A 21,101-nucleotide genomic window follows, 5' to 3' on the forward strand; every position below is an offset into this window, starting at 1 on the left:
AAGAGCAGGAGAATCATCCTGGTGACCTGATCTTTCAACCCACACCATCATAATAGTTTAAATAATCATTTATTCCATTGCTGTTTATGGGACATTGCCGTACATAAATTCCTACCAAGTTTTCCAATATAGCAACAATAAGCATACTTCAAAATAATTCATTGGTTGTGAAATACTTTAGGACATCCTGAGAATGTGAAAGGCACTTTATAAATGCAAATCTTTTCTTTTTTTACTCATGAGGGACATTGAAGGAAATGAGCTGGTCTATTGCGAAGATTGGTGCAAGTGACCTTCATGATACACTTTTGAGTTTCAGATTCATATTTGTAGAGCATTTGATTCTATGGGTGGGTGAGGGGATGAAATTGGACTTGGCCAGGGACACAAAACCAGTGGAATTGCTTCTTCTGCCCATGTACCACAAGCCCGATATTCAGCTCTGCTGAAGTTAACTGAACCAAGCAGAGTGCAGACTACAAGCTGAGTGTGGAGATTCGAGTTCGGTGAAGGGGGGAGGAAGTGCTCCATTTTTCTACTTTTTTCATACCTTTTTAACCCTCCAGTATTTGGTTCCTGCTTCAGTGCAGTGGAAGGAGCTGTTTGGTTAGTACTTGGTAAGCTATTCTACATATAATAAATAGTCTGTAAAGTTAAGGTATGGCAGGGCAGCTCTGCTGAGTGGAATGTACATCCTGCGGTATGTGGGAAGTCATGGACGCACCACGTGTCCTGGGCGAACACATCTGCAGGAAGTGTCATTGGCTGTAGAAGCTTGAGCTCCAGGTTTCGGAACACGAGCAGCAGCTGGAGTCGCTGCGAGGCAGAGGACTATGTGGACAGCACATTTAGGGAGGTGGTCACACCGCAGGTTAGAAGTGTGCAGGCATTTAGGGAATGGGTGACCGCCAGGCAGTCTAAGAGAACCAGGCAGGTAGTGCTGGAGTGTCCTGATATGATCTCACTCGCTAATCAGTTTTCCATTTTGGATACTGGTGAGGGTGATGGTTCCTCAGAGGAGTGCAGTCAGAGCCAGGTTTGTGGCACCACAGGTGGCTCAGCTGCACAGGAAGGGAGGAAGAGGAGTGGAAGAGCAGTAGTGATAGGGGATTTTTTAGTTTGGGGAACAGACGGGCATTTCTGCGGCCATAAACATGACTCCAGGATGGTGTGTTGCCTCCCTGGTGCCAGGGTCAAGGATGTCACAGAGAGGCTGCAGGACATTCTTCTGGGGGAGGGTGAACAGCCAGAGGTCATGGTCCACATTGGTACCAATGACAAAGGTAAGAAGGGGGATGAGGTCCTGAAAGCAGATTTTAGGGAGCTAGGAAAGAGATTTAAAAAGTAGGACCTCAAAAGCAATAATCTCAGGATTACTCCCGGTCCCACGTACAAGTGAGCATAAGAATAGGAGAAATGAGCGATTGAACATGTGGCTGGAGAACTGGTGTAGGGGGGGGGGGGCATCAGATTTCTGAGGAATTGGGATCAGTTCTGGGGCAGGTGGGACCTGTGCAAGATGGACGGGTTGCATCTTAGCAGGACTGGAACAGCTAGTGCTGTTGGGGAGGGTTTAAACTAAACTATAGGGGATGGGAACCTGAAAGGGAGCTCAGATTGGAGGGAAGCAAAACTGGTAACTTGTCTGGGCTGTGGGAAACAGGAGCAAGTATTAGAGAGGAATACCAAGATGCACAGAATACTGGGGGAGATAGATAGCACAAGAGTAGGGAGTAGTACATTATTAGGTGGGGTCAGAGTAAGGGAGAAAGTAGTAAAGTCTGAATCAGGGTTAATGCGCATGTATGTGAATGCACAGAGTGTGGTTAATAAGACTGGTGAGGCACAGGCACAGATTGCCATGTGGAAATATGATGTTTTGGCTATAACAGAAACCTGGCTCAAAGAAGGGCAGGGCTGGGTGTTAAATATTCCTGGATACAAGGTGTTCAGGAAAGATAGGAAAAGGAAAAAATGGGGAGGGGTGACAGTATTGATTAAGGAGAGCATTGCAGTACTGGAGAAAAAGGATGTCCCGGAGAGGTTGAGGATAGAATCAATTTGGCTAGAGTTAAGGAACAAAAAAGGTGCTCAGTGATGTCTATAGGCCACTAGCTAGTGGGAAGGATGTGGAGGAACAAATTTGCAAGGAAATTACAGAAGGGTTCAAAAATTATAGGGTAGTTATAACTGGGGACTTTAATTATCCAAACATAGACTGGGATAATAGTTGATAATAGATAAAGGGCAGTGAGGGGCAAGAGTGTGCTCAGGAAAATTTTCGACAGCAGGCAATGAGAAAGGAGGCACTGCTAGACCTGGTTCTTGGGAATGAGGTGGGCCAAGTGGATCAAGTATCAATAGGAGAGCATTTAGGGGACAGTGATCATTGTATCATAAGGTTTAGGCTGACTTTGGAAAAGGAAAAAGAGCAATCCAGCGTAAGAATAATTAACTGGGGGAAGGCCAACTTCAATGGGGTAAGAATGGAGCTGGGCAAATAAATTGGAGTCAAAAGCTGGCAGGTAAACTGGTAGATGAACAATGGGCTATCTTCGAAGAAGAGATAGTTCGGGCAAAGTCAAGGTATGTTCCCTCGAAAGGGAAAAGTAAGGCAAACAAATTCAGAGCTCCCTGGATGACAAAAGAGGTAGAGATTAAGATAAAGAAGAAAAAGTGTGCTTATGACAGATGCCAGGTAGAAAATACGATTGAGAACCAGTCTGAATACAGAAGGTCCAGAGAGGAAGTGAAAAAGCAAATAAGAGAAGCAAAGAGAGAGCATGAAAAGAGACTGGCAGCTAGCGTTAAAGGAAATCCCAAAGTTTTCTATAGGTATATAAATATTAAAAGGGTGGTAAAAGTAGGAGTTGGGCCAATTAGGGACCAGAAAGGGGATTTACCCATGGAGGCAGAGGGCATAGCTGAGGTATTAAATGAATACTTTGCATCTGTCTTTACCAAGGAAGAAGATGCAACCCAGGCAATGTTGAAAGAGGAGGTAAGTCAGACACTAGAGGGGTTTAAAATTGATAAAGAGGAAGTATTAGATAGGTTGTCTGTACGTAAAGTGGATAAAGCACCAGGGCCTGATGAGATGCATCCAATAATACTGAGGGAAGTGAGGGTAAAAATCGCTGAGGCACTGACCATAATTTTTCAGTCTTCCTTAGACTCAGGGGTGGTGCCAGGGGACTGGAGAATTGCAGATATTACACCCTTGTTCAAAAAAGGGTGTAAAGATAAGCCCAGCAACTACAGGCCAGTCAGTTTAACTTCGGTGGTGGGAAAACTTCTAGAAAAAATAATTAGGGACAAAATCAATAGTCACATGAACAAATGTAAGTTAATTAAGGAAAGCCAGTATGGATTTCTTAAGGGAAAATCATGTTTAACTAACTTGCTGGAGTTTTTTAAGGAGGTAACAGCGAGGGTTGATGAAGGCAATGCTGTTGATGTGTTGTAAATGGACATTCAAAAGGCGTTTGATACAGTGCCACACAACAGACTTGTGAGCAAACTTATAGCTCTGGGATAAAAGGGATGGTATCAACATGGATACGAAATTGGCTGAGTGACAGGAAACAAAGTGTAATGGTTAATGGATGTTTTTCGGGCTGGAGGAAGATTTGTAGTGGAGTTCCCCAGGGATCAGTATTGGGACCCTTGCTTTTCCCGATCTATATTAATGACCTAGACCTTGGTTTACAGGGCACAATTTCAAAGTTTTCAGATGATATGAAACTTGGAAGCATTGTGAACTGTGAGGAGGATAAAGCAGAACTTCAAAAGGACATAGACAAGTTGGTGGAATGGGCAGACAGGTGGCAGATGAAGTTCAATGCTGAGAAATGTGAAGTGATTCATTTTGGTAAGAAGAACATGGAGAGGCAATATAGAATAAAGGGTACAATTCTAAAGGGAGTGCAGGAGCAGAGGGTCCTGGGAGTATATGTGCATAAGTCATTGAAGGTGGCAGGACAGGTTGGGAGAGTGGTTAATAAAGCATACAGTATCCTACAGTTCTGATGAAGGGTCACTGACCTGAAACGTTAACTCTGCTTCTCGCTCCACAGATGCTGCCAGACCTGCTGAGTATTTCCAGCATTTCTTGCTTTAATACAGTATCTTGGGATTTATTAATACGGGCATAGACTATAAGAGCAAGGAAGTTATGTTGAACTTGTATAACACACTAGTTCGGCCTCAGCTGGAGCATTGCGTCCAATTCTGGGTGCCGCACTTTAGGAAAGACATGAGGGCATTGGAGAGTGCACAGAAAAGATTCACAAGAGTGGTTCCAGGGATGAGGAATTTCAGTTATGAAGATAGATTGGAGAAGTTAGGACTGTTTTCCTTGGAGAAGAGAAGGTTGAGAGGTGATTTGATAGAGGTATTCAAAATCCTGAGGAGTCTGGAGTAGATAGAGAGAAACTCTTCCCACTCGTGAAAGGATCGAGAATGAGAGGGCACAGATTTTTGAGTTTTGGTCCTCTTACTTGAGAAAGGATGTAGTTGCATTGGAGGCAGTTCAGAGGAGGTTCACTAGATTGATTCCAGAGATGGGGGGCTTGTCTTATGAAGAGAGATTGAGCAGTTTAGGCCTTTACTCTCTAGAGTTTAGAAGAATGAGAGGAGATCTAATTGAGGTATATAAGATGATTAAGGGGATTGACAAAGTAGACGTAGAGAGGATGTCTCCTCTTGTGGGGCAATCTAGAACGAGAGGTCATAGTTTTAGGATAAGGAGTAGCAGATTTAAAACAGAGATGAGGAGAAATTACTTCTCTCAAAGGGTCGTGAATCTGTGGAATTCACTACCCCAGAGTGCGGTGGATGCCGGGACATTGGGGAAATTTAAGGAGGAGATAGACAGATTTTTAATTAGAAATGGGTTGAAGGGTTATGGGGAGAATGGGTAGGAAAGTGGAGTTGAGGCCAAGATGAGATCAGCCATGATCGTATTGAAAGGCAGAGTAGACTCGAGGGGCTGAATTGCCTACTCCTGCTCCTAGTTCTTATGTTCTTATTTAAAGTATTTGGTAAGGGAAGCAAAAGTGACATGAGGAAAAACTTTTTCACGCAGCGAGCGGTTAAGGTCTGGAATGCGCTGCCTGAGAGTGTGGTGGAGGCAGGTTCAATTGAAGCATTCAAAAGGGAATTAGACTGTTACATGAAAAGGAAGAATGTGTAGGGTTATGGTGAGAAGGCAGGGGAATGGAACTGAGGGAGTTGCTCTTTCAGAGAACCAGTGTGGTCATGATGGGCCGAATGGCCTCCTTCTGCACTGTAACGATTCTGTGAACTGAAAATGGGGTGAGCTTATAACAGGCGATGAATGAAATATTGTCTGTTATGCATTCCTGCCCAGGTCCTGTTTTACCTCCTATGTGTTTATGATGCTGTTGGAACTCCAGGAGAATGTTGCAATCTTGTAAGTAATGTGCAGGCATTTCTTTTTGGTGGAAAAAAACTACCTTCTTGAGAAGGTTTCCAGAATCATCAGAACTCCTGGCCCCAGCAGCAAGTTCTCAGAACTAAAGAGACCTTTATCTGGTTGCTGACAAATACAATCAAAATTCCCTGGGCCTATTGCCCTTATGCCTTAAAGATTTATATTATGGAGTACCCAATTGCTTGTCCTTTTAGTAATTTAAAACAGTAACCAGATTTTACCTCCTTCCCCAACCCCCACTTCATGAAGAATTTCCACTTATTGATCATCAGATTCATAGAAAAGTGCAGCACAGAAACAGGCCATTTAGCCCATCGAGCCTGGGCCAGCTCATTCAAAGAGCACAGCTAATGTTTCAAGTCGATGACTTGTGAAAGGTTAACTGTTTTTCTCTCCACAGATGCTGAGTATTTCCAGCATTTTCTATTTTTGTTTTCAGATGTCCAGCATCTGCAGTATTTTTCTTTTGTGTTCTTTCAGTTCGTCTCACACCTCTTCACTGTCTCCACATCCTTGCAATTTTTCTCCTTCAATTACTTACCCAGTTCCCTGTTGAATGCTGCTATTAAATCTGTGTCCAACACCCTATCAGGCAGTGCATTCCAAATCCTAACCACTCCTTGCGTAAAAATATTTCTCTTCGTGTCGCCTCTGGTTCTTTTGCCAACAACCACTGAATCTGTGCCCTCTGGTTATCAGCCCTTTGACCATTGGAAATGGTTTCTGTTTATTTACATTATTTAAGCTCTTCATGATTTTTTAAAACATCTCTACCAAAACTCCACTTAGTCTTCTCTGTTCAAAAGAGAACTACAGCTTCCCTAGTTTATCCATATAACGGTAATCCCTCATCTCCAGACCATTCTAGAAAACCTGTACTCCAATGCCTTCATGTCCTTCCTAAATGGTGGTGCCCAGAATTAGACACAATCTTTTTTTTTTATTCATTCATGGGATGTGGGCGTCGCTGGCATTTATTGCCCATCCCTAATTGCCCTTGAGAAGGTGGTGGTGAGCTGCCTTCTTGAACCGCTGTAGTCCATTTGGGGTAGGTACACCAACAGTGCTGTTAGGAAGGGAGTTCCAGGATTTTGACCCAGCAACAGTGAAGGAACGGCGATATAGTTCCAAGTCAGGATGGTGTGTGACTTGGAGGGGAACTTGCAGGTGGTGGTGTTCCCATGTATTTACTGCCCTTGTCCTTCTAGTTGGTAGAGGTCGCGGGTTTGGAAGGTGCTGTCTAAGGAGCCTTGGTGCATTGCTGCAGTGCATCTTGTAGATGGTACACACTGCTGCCACTGTGCGTCGGTGGTGGAGGGAGTGAATGTTTGTAGATGGGGTGCCAATCAAGCGGGCGGCTTTGTCCTGGATGGTGTCGAGCTTCTTGAGTGTTATTGGAGCTGCACCCATCCAGGCAAGTGGACAGTATTCCATCACACTCCTGACTTGTGCCTTGTAGATGGTGGACAGGCTTTGGGGAGTCAGGAGGTGAGTTACTCGCCTCAGGATTCCTAGCCTCCAACCTGCTCTTGTAGCCACGGTATTTATATGGCTACTCCAGTTCAGTTTCTGGTCAATGGTAGCCCCTAAGATGTTGATAGTGGGGGATTCAGCGATGGTAATGTCATTGAATGTCAAGGGGAGATGGTTAGATTCTCTCGTGTTGGAGATGGTCATTGCCTGGCACTTGTGTGACGCGAATGTTACTTGCCACTTATCAGCCCAAGCCTGGATATTGTCCAGGTTTTGCTGCATTTCTACACGGACTGCTTCAGTATCTGAGGAGTCACGAATGGTGCTGAACATTGTGCAATCATCAGCGAATATCCCCACTTCTAACCCTATGATTGAAGGAAGGAATCTTCAATGCATTGGTTTGTGAATGTGATCACCAAAAATACTGGTTAAAATTCTTTAATTCCCATGTAATAAAAGCACAATTTTAATTCTGTAGCCACCCTAAACCATTGGCTCAGCCTATGGTCTCCCAAACAAATAAAAGAACATCTTATTGTCTGTTTGCTAAGTGACCTCCAATTGCCAAATTCTGGGTTCTTTTTGGAAACAAAACTTGGAAGCAAAGGAATAGTTAATTCTGCGCCTGTGAATGGGCTGTCATTAAAGAATGATTTATCAACTCAGTAACTGAAAACATTTGATTCGCATTTTGTTGGATTTGACCAAGCGACTTGCCGTTCAATCTTGATGCAGCAAAAAAATAAGCACGCTTCAAAACTGCATTGACATACATCACTCATCACTGACAATATCTGAAAATGCTTGATTAGATTTTGAATGAGCTTTGTAAATGGATTCCTTTTGAAACTGAACATATAGGAAGCTTTCCCCTTGTCTAAAAGACACAGTAGGAACTGTTACTGACATGAGCGCCTATGCATCTGAGTTCTAAATATATCTTGAAATCCGTGATTTTGGTTAAAGGTCCACAAGAGCAATTGTGATTGACAGCAATTTAACGCAGATGTCTGCAGCTTCTAATGGCTCAGCAGAAGAGGCAGACAGTCTGTCAAATTAAGTAAGTGAAGGAGGAAGAAAAACTGTGAAGGAAATAGTAGACAATAAAGATTAAATTATTGCCGTGAGCCATGAAATGTGCAGAAGCCAACTTACATGCTTTTCTGTCCATCTTTGTTGGTCAAAACGCTGATGAGAGAGTCACAGGGAAACCTCCAATTCGGGTACCCTGACCTTCTGACTGAAAAAGATAGGGAAAATATGCGACATTGGAGAAATAACTTATTCCTTATCTGTAAAACACTGAAGAATCCCAAAGCCAAATTATGTTATACATGGGGAATTGGATTCCCACCTGATTCCTGTCTTCGCTAATGCCTGGATGTTCTTCCAGAGTGGTTTACTTTTTCAAAAAAAAAGTCTTTCTCCCCTCTTAAAACCTTGAAGTCACTTTGGGACATTTTTCCTCTTGTGCCACGAGCTATCTGCTACAACATCCAATTAACAATCAATTGTGCCCAGACTTGACAGTGAGCATCGTAGGTTTCTCACAACCAAGACTGGTAATGTTACCTTAGGTCTTCACATAAATATATCAGGGATCGTTGGATAGTGATCAGGGATCACTATTGTAGCATCCCATACCAACATCCCAACTGAGATGAGCTAATCGCATAAAACTGAGGATCAAACCTCTCTGCTTACTGAGCTAAGTATTTTTATTTACAAGTGGGGCCATCAGAGGAGCTTTCAATTCTTCTTTGAATAATGTGTTTCAAACAGGTGAGAAAGGTGTCTAGGGACCTGGTCTTTTTGTAACAGAGTTTTATTTTTAAATACACTGTGTTTTGAACTCCCCCTTTGTGAATCCTTGTTCACAGTTTTCCAATTATAAGGCAAAGAAATGAGCATAAACAGGCTCTCTGAGGTTTAAAGAAAAAAGATTAAATTTATTCAAGCTTAGACTTTAACTCTAACGCGGTTCACGTCTACGGATATACAATGCGCCCACGCTAGCATGCACAAGTGATATACACATGAAAATAGGGACAGAAAAGAGGAGAGGAAAATATAGTAGAGAGGGGTTTGAGGCAATATCAGAAGAATTTCTTGTTTGCTGCGCTTCGAGCTCACTTGATTGTAGGTTGTCTTGCTTTTTGTTGGGGCCCAGTGTTCTTCTTAAACCTTGTTCATGTAGGAGACTTTTCTCTCTTTGAGGTTCATGGGTTTTCACAAGATTCAATTTCGTGGGAAAGAGATGGAGGCAAGCAGCACTGGAGATGTTCTCAGTCCAGGAGAAGAGTGCATTCAGATTTCAAATTCCTTGTTGGAAGTTCAAATCTCAACAGCCCGCTAGTCATGTGACTAAAACTGGTTTGACCACTTCTGTGTTTGTGGATTCTACTATCTTAGCAGTCAACCTGGAATGCTAGCTCCCCCGCACCCCCCGCTTCAACGTCTGGTAATCAAAAGTCCATTGTTGGTTGAATGAGTCAGAGCATGGCCCTTTGTCTCTTGTTCCAACACTGTCTGTTACCACGCAAATGTCTTTCCAGTCAGGGGCTTGCAAATTTACGTTTTAGTATTCATGTGGCGAAATAATGTGTCTCTCAGTCTTGGTAGGTGGGGGGGTTTGCCTGACAAATGTTTGCCTCAGCAATTCCAGTGAGAGCATTTGAAGACTTATTAGGCACAATATGATTAGTCAGGTTTTATGAAAGGGAAATTGTGTTTGACAAATCTATTAGAGCATTTTTTTTTAGAGTTTGAGGGTGTAACTAGCAGGTAGGAGGTGTTTGAAATTATACCTAGCACAAAGGAAATTACTGGTCATTGTTGGAGGCCAATCATCTCAGCCTCAGGACATTGCTGCAGGAGCTCCTCTGGGTAGTGTCCTAGGCCCAACCATCTTCAGCTGCTTCATCAATGTCCTTCCCTCCAACATAAGAAGTGGGGATAGTTGCTGATGATTGTACAGTGCTCAGTACCAATCATAACTCCTCAGATACTGAAGCAGTCACTGCCTGCATGCAGCAAGACCTGGACAACATTCAGGCTTGTGTTGATAATTGGTAAGTAACATTCGTGCCACACAAGTGCCAGGCAATGACCATCTAAAACAAGAGAGAATATAAACATTTCCCTTTGACTTTCAACAGCATTATCATTGCTGAATCCCCCATGATCAGCATCCTAGGGGTTATCATTGAAGAGAAACTTAACTGGACCAGCCACATAAATGCGGTGGCTACAAGAGCAGGTCAGAGGTTGGGAATTCTGTGGCAAGTAACTCACCTCCTGACTCCCCAAAGCCTGTCCACCATCTACAAGGCACAAGCCAGGACTGTGATGGAATACTCTCGACTTGCCTAGATGAGTGTAGCTCCAACAGCACGCAAGAAGCTCAACACCATCCAAGACAATGCAGCTACTTGATTGTCACCTTAAGCATTCATTCCCTTCACCATTGGTGCATTGTAGCAGCAGTGTGTACCATGCATTGCAGCAACTCACCAAGCCTCTTTTGAATGCATCTCCCAAACTTGTGACTTCTGCCACCAAGAAGAACAGGACAGTAGATGCATGGAACACCACCACCTGCAAATTTGCTTCCAAGTCACACACCATCCTGACTTGGAACTGTATCGCCGTTCCTTCACTGCCGCTGGGTCAAAATCCTGGAACTCCCTCCCTAACAGCACTGTGGGTGTACCTACACCACAAGCACTGCAGTGGTTCTCAAGGGCAATTAGGGATGGGCAATAAATGTTGACCTTGCCAGCGATACTCACATCCCAAGAAGGATTAGAAAATAGCAAGGAGTGCCAATAGACAGTGGACCCCACCTTCAGATCAGAGGGTTTGCAAAAGGAGCCTTTCCAAATCTCCAATAAGATAAAATTTACTTGGGCCAGCATAAAAGTAACTGACGTGGCTGTAATTAGAACACGCATATATGCAGAGGAGATAAGAAAGAAGTTGTATTTATGTAGCATGTCACACATCCTCAGAACATCCCAAAATACTTCACAGCCAATGACTTACCATTGAAGTGCAGTCATTTCTGTTATATGAGCAAACATTAACTTGAGCTCACAGCCAGGTCCTACAGACAGTAATGAGATGAATTTTTTTGGCGATGTTGGTTGAGGAGTCAAAGGACCTCCCCCTGTTCCCCTCTCACATCTAACTGAGCAGGTAATCAGTATCTCCAACCATGCAGCACTCTCTCAGTACTGCACTGAAATCCAGATTATGCGTTCACTTCCCTGGAGTGGGACTTGTAGCCATTTACTTCTGACTCAGAGGTGAGAGTGGTACCAATCAAGTCAAGCTGAAATATGCAGAAAACATGTTTATATTGAAAGCATGTATGATATGAATGGGTATTGTAACCATGTAAAAATGTGCATTAAAAAATGCCTACTCACAATTGCCAGGTCCCTTGTTTAGTGGGGATGCAAAAACTGCACCCGTAGAAATTGAGACTTGCACAAATCACACATAACCAGCTGTGTCTGGCTTTCTATCTTTTACCCAGAGCTGTTTTATTAATCTGTACAGATGCAAATGCATTATTTTGAATTTGTATCTAACTAGCCACACTGTGTAGGTCCTAAAATCAAATAGTGTCCACACTCTGGCCAGACTACACCTTGATCGTTGTGACCAGTTTAGGTTATTGAAGCACAAAGGGAATATTCACACACTGGAGATTGTGTGAAAGGAGAGACAAGACCAATCCCTAGCATTAGAGCACTAAATTATGAGAAACCACTGGAGAAACTCAGGCTTTCCAACATTGAAAGGTTACAACTAATGGGCAGCCTCAGAGATTCCTAAGATGATAACTGTTACAGAGAGGTAAAGCTGGACCATAACTTCAAGGTAAACCATGGACAGAGGACAATGGGACAGATTCAAACTGTTGAAAGGCAAATTTAAGTCTAATTATGAGGTAGTTCTTCATTTAAGGAGAGTGGAGGCAAAAGCGTATGGAGTCATTTAAGAAACTAGGTGCTATGATGTAGGTTAGAGTTGGACGGATGTGGTAGGGTGGGTTGAGTGGGATCATTCTCATTTGATCTCTTGAATTGATATAGTTTTTAAACCAAGGCTAAAGTGCAAAGTTTTCTAAAGAGGTTAATTACTTGTTATGTCTCTTATAGGGATCATACCTGGAAATCAAGAAACAAATGGACAAGTTAGACCCTCTGGCTCACCCTTTGCTGCAATGGTATCTCAGCTTAGTGTGTGTGTTTGCATAGTGCCTTTTAATACTGCTCACACAGTACCATTATACTTCACATTTTTTCCACCCATACAATACATACTATCTATTAGTGTATTGAGGGATATTTTGAAGACAGGATTGAATCGATGCCAGCTACTCGCAATACCTGTAATATAATGGAAAAAGAAATGTACTTAGTTGTATTGCCAATTCAAGTATAGATTAGTTGGAGTTGAATATCTTGGTGAGACTTAAAGGATGATTCACCAGAACATGTTTGCAGGCTGCTTTTAACTAACTGTTTGAAAGCTTAAAACATGGCAATAGGGAAGACTGATAAAGACCAGCAAGAATAAAGATATCACATCGTTAACAACATTTATTTATCTAGTACTTTAATGCTACCATAGCATACAAGGCTATGGGCCAAGTGCTGGAAAATGGGATTAGAATAGATAGGTCCTTGATGGCCGGCACGGACACAATGGGCCAAAGGGCCTGTTTCTGTGCTATATGACTATGACTCCAGCAAAATGTCCCAAGGTGCTCCATGGGGTGTGATAAAACAAAATTTGACACTGAGCCACATAAGGAGATTTTGGGGCAAATGACCAAAAGCTCAGTAAAAAGAGTTAGGTTTTAATGAGTATCTTAAAGAAGGAAAGAGAGGGAGAGAGGCATAGAGGTTTAGGGAGGGAATTCCAGAGCTTGGGGCTTAGGCAGCTGAAGCTATAGTGTTTAGTGGTGGAGCCATTAAAATTGGGGATACTCAAGTGGCCAGAATTAGGGGAGCACAGATATCTCAGAGGGCTGTACCACTGGAGGAGATTACAGAGGTAGGGGTAAGGCGGTGGATGGATTTGAACATGAGAATGGTAATTTTAAAATTGAAGCATTGCTTAATTGGGCGCCAGTGTAGGTCAGCGAGCACAAGGGTGATGGGTGAGCAGAGCTTGGTGCGAGTTAGGACACAGGCAGCAGAGGTTTGGATAACCTCAAGTTTACAGAGGGTAGAACATGGGAGACTAGCCAGGAGTGCAGTGGAATAGTCACGTCTGGAGGTAACAAAGGCATGGATGAGGGTTTCAGCAGGGGTGGAGTCTGACAATGTTAAGGAGGTGGAAGCAGGCAATCTTACTGATGGCACAGATATATGGTCAGAAGCTTGAAGTCAGTTTAGAACTAAAAAAAAATGGAAAATATTGTCATTAATTTTTCCTTCCTGTGTCTCAGTTAAATTAGCTTCATAGCATCACCATTGATCTGGAAGTAATTAAAAACCAATATATTGGCTGGAGAGATGAAAGTCTACTCTCTGAAGGGACAAATTATCCTTAAATTACAAATGCCTTGCTTATTTAATGTATCACCTGTTTGTTTTTATCTGGTTATATGTGAGGAATGGGGATGGAATATCGTAGTAGGCCATACGCACATAAATCTTTGTATTCCATTGGTTCAAAGAGTCAGAGCGTTCCTTGTGTTTTATCCCAAATTCTGTAAGGGCATTTTCAAAGGATCTCTTTGGATTGGTTTGTCCATTTGCCCCTTTGTGAATTGGTTCCAGAATACTGAATCTGATTTACTCACCACTTTCCTTATATTACTCTGCCATAAATAAATCTGAACAAACCTGTTTAGTAATTTAGTTTGGCACAAACGTCTCTGCCGAGGCTGATATCCATTTTCTGAAGTGATGTGAATTGTTGTGGAATTTCTGCATGCCATCCAGTAACTGCAGTAGGGCTCATGGTTCATCCAGGGCATGCTATCTCAGATTCTTTTATTCACAATGTCCTATTTCAGTTTGTTGGGAGGGTGAGCTTGTCTATGGAAGTGGATTTTATCAATTGCTTCAAGCCCTTCAGCACTTGAGAAACCAACCTTCCAACTGTGACTACACTTACCAGTGTTTCATAGGGACATAGGAGCAGGTGTAGGCCATTCGGCCCTTCGAGCCTGCTCCACCATTCGATAAGATCATGGCAGATCTGGTTGTGGTCTCAATTCTACTTTCCTGTCTGCCCCCATAACCCTTGACTCTCTTATCTATCATTTCATTTGTTGTTGAAGCACCTTGGGACATCCCGAGGTAGTAAAAGGCGCTATTTAAATGCAAGTCTTTTATGTCTATAAAAGATTGAGGTCAGTTGCAGAGAAAAACTATCAATGGGCATTTGGAAACCTGGGGCTGGATTTGATGGTGGGCAGACAGGAGCTGGCCACCGACGTAAAAGCCAGTGGCGAACCCGCTTCCACCTAGCCTGGGGATCCGTCCTACATTTTACGAGTCCCCAAGTTTTAATTGTTCTGAGTCGGGACTTCCACCTGCTTGAGGGAGGAAGACCCGCCTCATTGAGCTGCCGGCCAATCAGCGGGCCCGCAGCTCTTCGTCCCATCAGCGCCACAGGGAGTGGTGGCCACTGCTGGGACGGCAGCCCAGCCGAGGACGTGGAGCCAGGAGTTCAGGTAAGTTTGGGTTGCCTCGCCGGGGGTCATCGGTCAGGCCCTGGCGAGGCAAGGGTGGTTGTTTGGGAGGAAGGGGGGGCTCCTGGTAGTGATTGGGGAAGCAGAGGCAGCCCTCAATCGGGTACCCTGTGCCTGATAGTCAGGGCCCACCCCCGGGGCACGTATAGCCTGACAGCTTTTCACGGGCAGCCTTTCTCGGCTACAGGACGCCCACTCGCCATGCGTAAAATCAGCGTGGAGGTGGGCGAAGGCTCTTAAGTGGCCGTTAATTGGCAACTTAAGGGCCTTGATTGGTCTGGGGCGGGCGGACCATTTTTTGCCCCCTCACCCTACGTAAAGTGGGGCAGAGGCGGCGGCGGATCAGGAAGGCCTCCCAAGGCCTCCCGCTCTATTTTATGCCGCACCCCCCGCCACCATCCGGCTTGTTGGGGTAGTGTAAAATTTCGGCCCTACTCTTCCCAATTTTAGTGCGGTTTTCAGCAAAACGGTTCCAATAACAGATCATTAATCTTAATACTTTATCAGGTGGGTGGGAGGGATAGGGAAGGGGTTGGGGGAGAAAATCAGTTGGGGAAGAAATATGAAAATTTAGTAACGCATTGTTCTGTGTTTGTTTTCTAGGATTATCTCAAGCAACAGGTCACATATCGTGAAACTACCACTCAGCAGAGTAAGTGGTTTCATTCCGCTAAGTAATGGCTGCCAAGTTTGACTAATGTGCTGCTCCGCATTCAGCAATCTTTAAAGGGGAAGTAGTATTTTGGGCTGAAGCAAGATGTTGCAAATGTGGGAAATTTGAAATAGAGACAATGCTGGAAACACTCAGCAGGTCAGGCAGCATCTGTGGAGAGAGAAACAGCGTTAATGTTTCATGCCATTGACCTTTCGTCAGAACTACTATTCTGCACATGTGGCTGCATGACCATTGGCGAGAGTATGGGCATTTGGAGAAGTTAAGTGGAACCCCTTCATTCAAACAGCCGGCTATCTAACTGCTGTTGAATAGGGCACTGCTCTCATGAGAGGTGACTGGCAAAGCTTTTATTGCAATGAGCACTCGCCTGATGACCTAGGTGGCAATTAGAAGGTGTGAAACTCAGTTAAACAAACCATGAAGGTCCCTGGTTGGATGCCTGGCCCACAGTGAATATCTTTCAGATACTCAGGTCTAGATTTTCCTCTGTGGTGAGGTTTCTGCTGGAAGGACTTCAAGACAGGACTCCTGTTCATCAGTGCAACCCCAGCAAAATTTTAGGGTTGCAGCTGTCCGAATGATTCAAATATTCCCAGTGGGCTGATTTGGGATCTCAACGCCAGGTGTTGGAGTATGGTACCAATATAGCTTTGACACCTCCTGAGCCAGTGATTGCTGAACCAAAAAAAAATGACATCTCCTCTGTTTCTACATGCAGTCAACTGCTTTGTGATCCATTGTACCAGGCCAGGTGTCCCTTTTTTAAACTCCATCCACCACCTCGTTAAAAGAGCTGGAGGTTGGAAACACAATGGGGTCACTAATGGCCAGCATTGTGAAGGAGCGAACGGCCCAGCATATACAACATCTCTTGTCAATTCTGGCAGGAAAAACACTGGAAGTGGTGGCAGATACAAGAGCCATTCCCACTTCTAACCACTCCCAAAACAGGCAGAAATTCAGACGAACATCTGAGCCTCACTCACTGTCTTACTTATGCATGGAGAATGTCCACTTAGGTGGTTGGCAGCACTGGGATTGTAGTGAGTGTCAGCAATGAAGCAAATCATCTCAAAACAAGTCAATGAGCCATTAATGCCTGAAGTTTTTGAGATGAGAAGGTCTGGTCCTTTCATTTGGCTCCTCTGCCAATCTGAGCAGAACTACAGGGAGATAATATCCCAGTAAGATGAAAGGCAGCTTGAAGCAGCCTTCACATTGGCATGCGTTCCCATTACGATTTAGTGTAGAACTTAGCAGTTCATTTGGCAGCCTTACCGAATGAAGCTCAAGTTAAACTGTGTGGTTAAAGCACATCATCACAGTAGCATCTGGGACCTTCATATTGTTCCTGCTTCAGAGTCACTGGCACAGTGGCACAGTGGTTAGCACCGCAGCCTCACAGCTCCAGCGACCTGGTTTCAGCGCAGGGTACTGCCTGTGCGGAGTTTGCAAGTTCTCCCTGTGACCGCGTGGGTTTCTGCCGGGTGCTCTGGTTTCTACCCACAGCCAAAGACTTGCAGGTTGATAGGTAAATTGCCCCTAGTGCAAGTAGGTGGTAGGAGAATGGTAGGGAATATGGGATTAATGTAGGAATAGTATAAGTGGGTGGTTGTTGGTCGGCATAGACTTGCTGGGCTGAAGGGCCTGTTTCAGTGCTGTATCTCTAAAATAAAATTTTAAAAAATGCAGAATAAATTGGGCAGATATTGCTGCCAATGTTAAACATCGCTTGCAGCATCAAGTTCATTAAAAATTCATTATATTTTGTGGCAAGACATGCATGTGCCATTGATTCAATATGTACTGCCCCTGCTGTTGGTGAATCAGTCATAAGGAAAGTTGACAGTCCCAAAATGGTAGATAGTGCCAGAAGAAGTCCCAAAGGCTTGCACTTTGTGAGCCACAAGCTGGTGCTGTTTCCTCATTTATCTAAGATTGATGGCATTATGCTATCCTTATGCCACCATCCCACTGGACCACAGTGCAGGTTCGCAGAAAGATTTCAAGGCTCCTGGTTTGTGTTTGTGACATTGTGTTGTGAAGTTCCCTAGGCACATCTTCATCCCACTCCCAGTACCCCAAGGCAGAAGCCTGCATCTTTGCCAATGGTGTAAATGTTGTTAAATTTTGGCCATCTTGTAATATTTGTAGTGCCAGGAGTGTGGTGGGGGAAATTTAGCTCCTAGTGAAACTTTAAACTGGACTGAAAAATATCTGTTTTAAATTTTGGGGTATCAAATCCAGAAAAAATGGAAGGAAGGAAAACCACTGACTTCCCCAGTGAAGAAATCAATGTTAAAGAGCTCAATATCACCATCTTTACTACATTAATTGCAAGGGGATTTGGTCTGTGAGTGAAAGACTGAAACATACTTTACTTTTCATCTTAAAAACTGTACATTTGGCCTGGCCAGTCGAGGTATTGCCTGCCATAGTACAAAGCAATACAGACCCGAAGGTCCCAGGTTTGATCCTCAGTCTGCGGTGAGCTAGCTGACCCCAGTAGAGCAGTAGTTGGGTTGCACTGCCCCTGGGCCGGGGGGGAGAAAAATCAGCAAGGGTCCCTGCTCTCGGTTGCCACCCAGCGATCTCTTCTGGAAGGTGCCCATGACTGAACATTGTCTAGCCCGTCTTGGGATGTTGCCACTTAGGATGGTCTCTAAGGTGACGTGCCAGAGAGTTGCTGTAGACCCATACTCCAGCATGGAGACAGCACCTTCAGGAGAATGGAGGGGTTGCAATTATGTAGCTCCTTTTGCAGTGGAAGAGGTCAATGTGTAATGACTTTGCACTAGTCGACGTCATTGAGGGAGGGGAGGGGGGGGGGGGGGAGAGAGTTCAGGTAACTGTCCGCAATACCGTGACTTCGTGAATCTGCCATGTCTTTTTCTTCACAGCAGTTGAAATTCATGCACACGTCGCATCAGTTCCTCCTGCTGAGCAGCCCGCCAGCCAAGGAAGCGCGTTTCCGCACTGCCAAAAAGCTGTATGGCAGCACTTTCGCTTTCCAGTGAGTTTCAGAACTTTGCCTTACTGAGTGTTAGCAAACAAGAACAAAAAAAAAATTCGCAAAGAGCTGGCCTTCGCCAGCCATTCCAAGATGTCTTGTCGACTTTTTATTTTCACATTCCCCTGAGTGCAGTACTTTTTTCAATAATGTAAATGTTGTGATCTGGAGTGCACTGCCTGAAAGGGTGGTAGAGGCAGTTTAATAAATAGTAACTTCCAAAAGGCAATTGGTAAATACTTGGAAAAGAAACCAGTTGCAGGGCTATGGGGCAAGAGCAGAGGAATGGCACTAATTGGATAGTTTTTACAAAGAGCTAGCACAGACATGATGGGCCAAATGGCCTCCTTTGGTGCTGAATGATTTTAGGAAAGTGTACTGCACAATGGGAAAATCATGAAAAAAGGCTCAAAATAAATAATTACAGCATTTTATGAGAAAATAACACTCAGAAATACTTCCATGCACTTCAATTGAGTATCCATAAGTGGCGATCTGATTTACTGGCAGTAACCAGAGAGGTTAATGTTTGCTGGATGAGGTGACCAGAGTTGCCTGTGTGAGTTTTACAAGTTCCGTTATCACTCTTAGAAAAATCAGAGAAAGCGACTGCCAGACAGTTACAAGCCCCAGAGACTTTTAAGAAGTATTTAGATGAGCACTTGAAAAGCCATAGCATACAAGGCTACTGGCCAAGTGCTGGAAAATGGGATTAGAATAGTTAGGTGTTTGATGGCCGGCACACACACGATGGGCCGAAGGGCCTGTTTCTGTGCTGTATAACTCTATGACTGTATGACTAATTCCGGCTATACCCTCATGATGACAGCTATGTGTTATGTTGTACAATGACTTGCAGCACCTCAGCAAAATCCTGCAATTACATAGCGCCAGATCATAATCACAGCATATCCAGATTGTTTTATGTAACGCTCAACACTGGCACAGCCACTGGTGTTATGTGAGTAAAGGCACATTTGTGCACTGATTCCAACAACAACAATGAGATAAATTATCATCTAATTTACCTAGAATGTGGAACTCACTACTACATTGAGCAGTTGAGGTAAATAACGCAGATGCATTTAAGGGGAAGCTAGATAAACACATGAGAGAGATAGGACTAGGATATGTTGATAAAATTAGACAAATAAGGTGGGAGGAGGCTCGTGTGGCATGTACAAGTTGGGTCAATGGCCTGTTTCTGTACGCTCGATGTAATTCGTTTTTGCTGGTGGTATTTGAGGGAAGAATGTTGGCCAGGACTCCCACCGAGCTTCCTGCTCTTCTTCAGGTAGTACCATGGGATCTTTTACATCCAGGTGGATAGGGAGATAAGGCCTTGCTTTATCATTATGCCAGCCAATTTATGACAACTCTGCCAATACAGCAACTATTTAAGAACTGCACTGATTGGGACTTGAACCTATAATCTGCTGACACAGAGAGAAGACTGCTACCTAAGGGGTCTCAAAAAGCCTTTTGACATTTTGCCTCTCAGTATTACTGCCCCAGAGCAAGTCCTGCATTTGCATACTTGAAGATCGAGAAAAGTACACATTAATGCTATTAATTTCTAGTCATGTTGGGGATTGAAGTATTTTACTATCCAATGAATTTGTGATAAAGGTTCTCTCTCTCTTCCTTTCTTTAACAGTGGCTCACACATTGAGAACTGGCATTCTATTCTGAGAAATGGCCTGGTCAATGCTTCTTATACAAAATTACAAGTAAGTATTCCCTTACGAATGGGATTACAGAATATCAATTGCATTCCTAGTGTCTTGAGAATATACGGAGCATTTTCTCAGTTAGAATATTGCTATCAGTTTTTGCCACCTTACTCAGGAAGGATGTTAAAACCATGGAGAGGTTGCAGAAGAGATCCATTAAGGTAATACCAGGGATGAAAGAATTTAGTTATAAATGAGAAATTGGGGTACCTTTCATTGGAGAAAAAAGGTCGAGGAGATCTGATCAAGATGTTCAAAATTATCAAGGATATTGACAAGGTAATTTTATTTCCACTGGTTAATAAATTAACAAGACAGATAAAATTTGGGATTAGCAGGAGAGGCCAGGAGAATTTTATTTTTAATGTAGAGAGCAATTAGGATATGGGATGTCCTTCCAGCTGAAGCAGAATCCATAGTGGATTTTAAAAAGGGTATTGATAAATATTTGAAAAACAAAAAATTAAAATGATAAGAACAGGTAAATGACTAGGACTAAGCGGATAGCTCTTTCAGAGAGCTAGCACAGGTTCAATGGATTGAACGACCTCCTTTGTCTATGATTCTAACATGACTATCTTAAAATGACAGGCTGTCAGAATGGCTAATCTTAGGGTGCAAATAGACAGTGAACTGGTCTAACACCAAGTGCTGAAGTATAGTTCCAGCCGACCCTGTTGATCCCATCTTGCTCCGCTTGGCCAAGTGGGGGTTCTATACGGGTGGTTCTTGAATGTTAAATCTCTTGAGAGAGAATTGGATTATTCGCACTCTCAGTACATTTCAATAACTCCTGGGTATTTTTTAATGCCAGATTTCTTACCACTTTGGAGTTATACTCTATATGTTTTCAATTCAAGCAATGTAATATTGTCTGCTCCATGTTTGCAGGTATAAACACTATTTAGAAAAGAGCTTTACAGTGTAACATAATTGTGAGAAGGCTCTGAGGAGCATCGTGGTGGCCAGTCGTCAAGTTGAAGTTTACCCTGAGGCCAGATTACCTTTCCGTTTGATAAATTTGATTTTGA

At 43.5% G+C, this 21,101-nt stretch overlaps 1 protein-coding gene across 1 annotated transcript in view; it reads left to right on the forward strand.

Moving 5' to 3' along the window:
* LOC137350537 (protein mono-ADP-ribosyltransferase PARP6) overlaps positions 1 to 21,101 on the forward strand; it is a 70,232-nt gene that overhangs the window by 34,946 nt on the left and 14,185 nt on the right. Inside the window, exons 13-16 of the mRNA XM_068015196.1 lie at positions 12,100 to 12,167; positions 15,255 to 15,303; positions 18,228 to 18,340; positions 19,995 to 20,067. Of these exons, the coding sequence (XP_067871297.1) occupies positions 12,100 to 12,167; positions 15,255 to 15,303; positions 18,228 to 18,340; positions 19,995 to 20,067 (303 nt within the window). The remainder of the gene's footprint in view (positions 1 to 12,099; positions 12,168 to 15,254; positions 15,304 to 18,227; positions 18,341 to 19,994; positions 20,068 to 21,101) is intronic.

Source organism: Heterodontus francisci, chromosome 35, assembly GCF_036365525.1.
Source record: "Heterodontus francisci isolate sHetFra1 chromosome 35, sHetFra1.hap1, whole genome shotgun sequence".
Taxonomy (NCBI): domain Eukaryota; kingdom Metazoa; phylum Chordata; class Chondrichthyes; order Heterodontiformes; family Heterodontidae; genus Heterodontus; species Heterodontus francisci.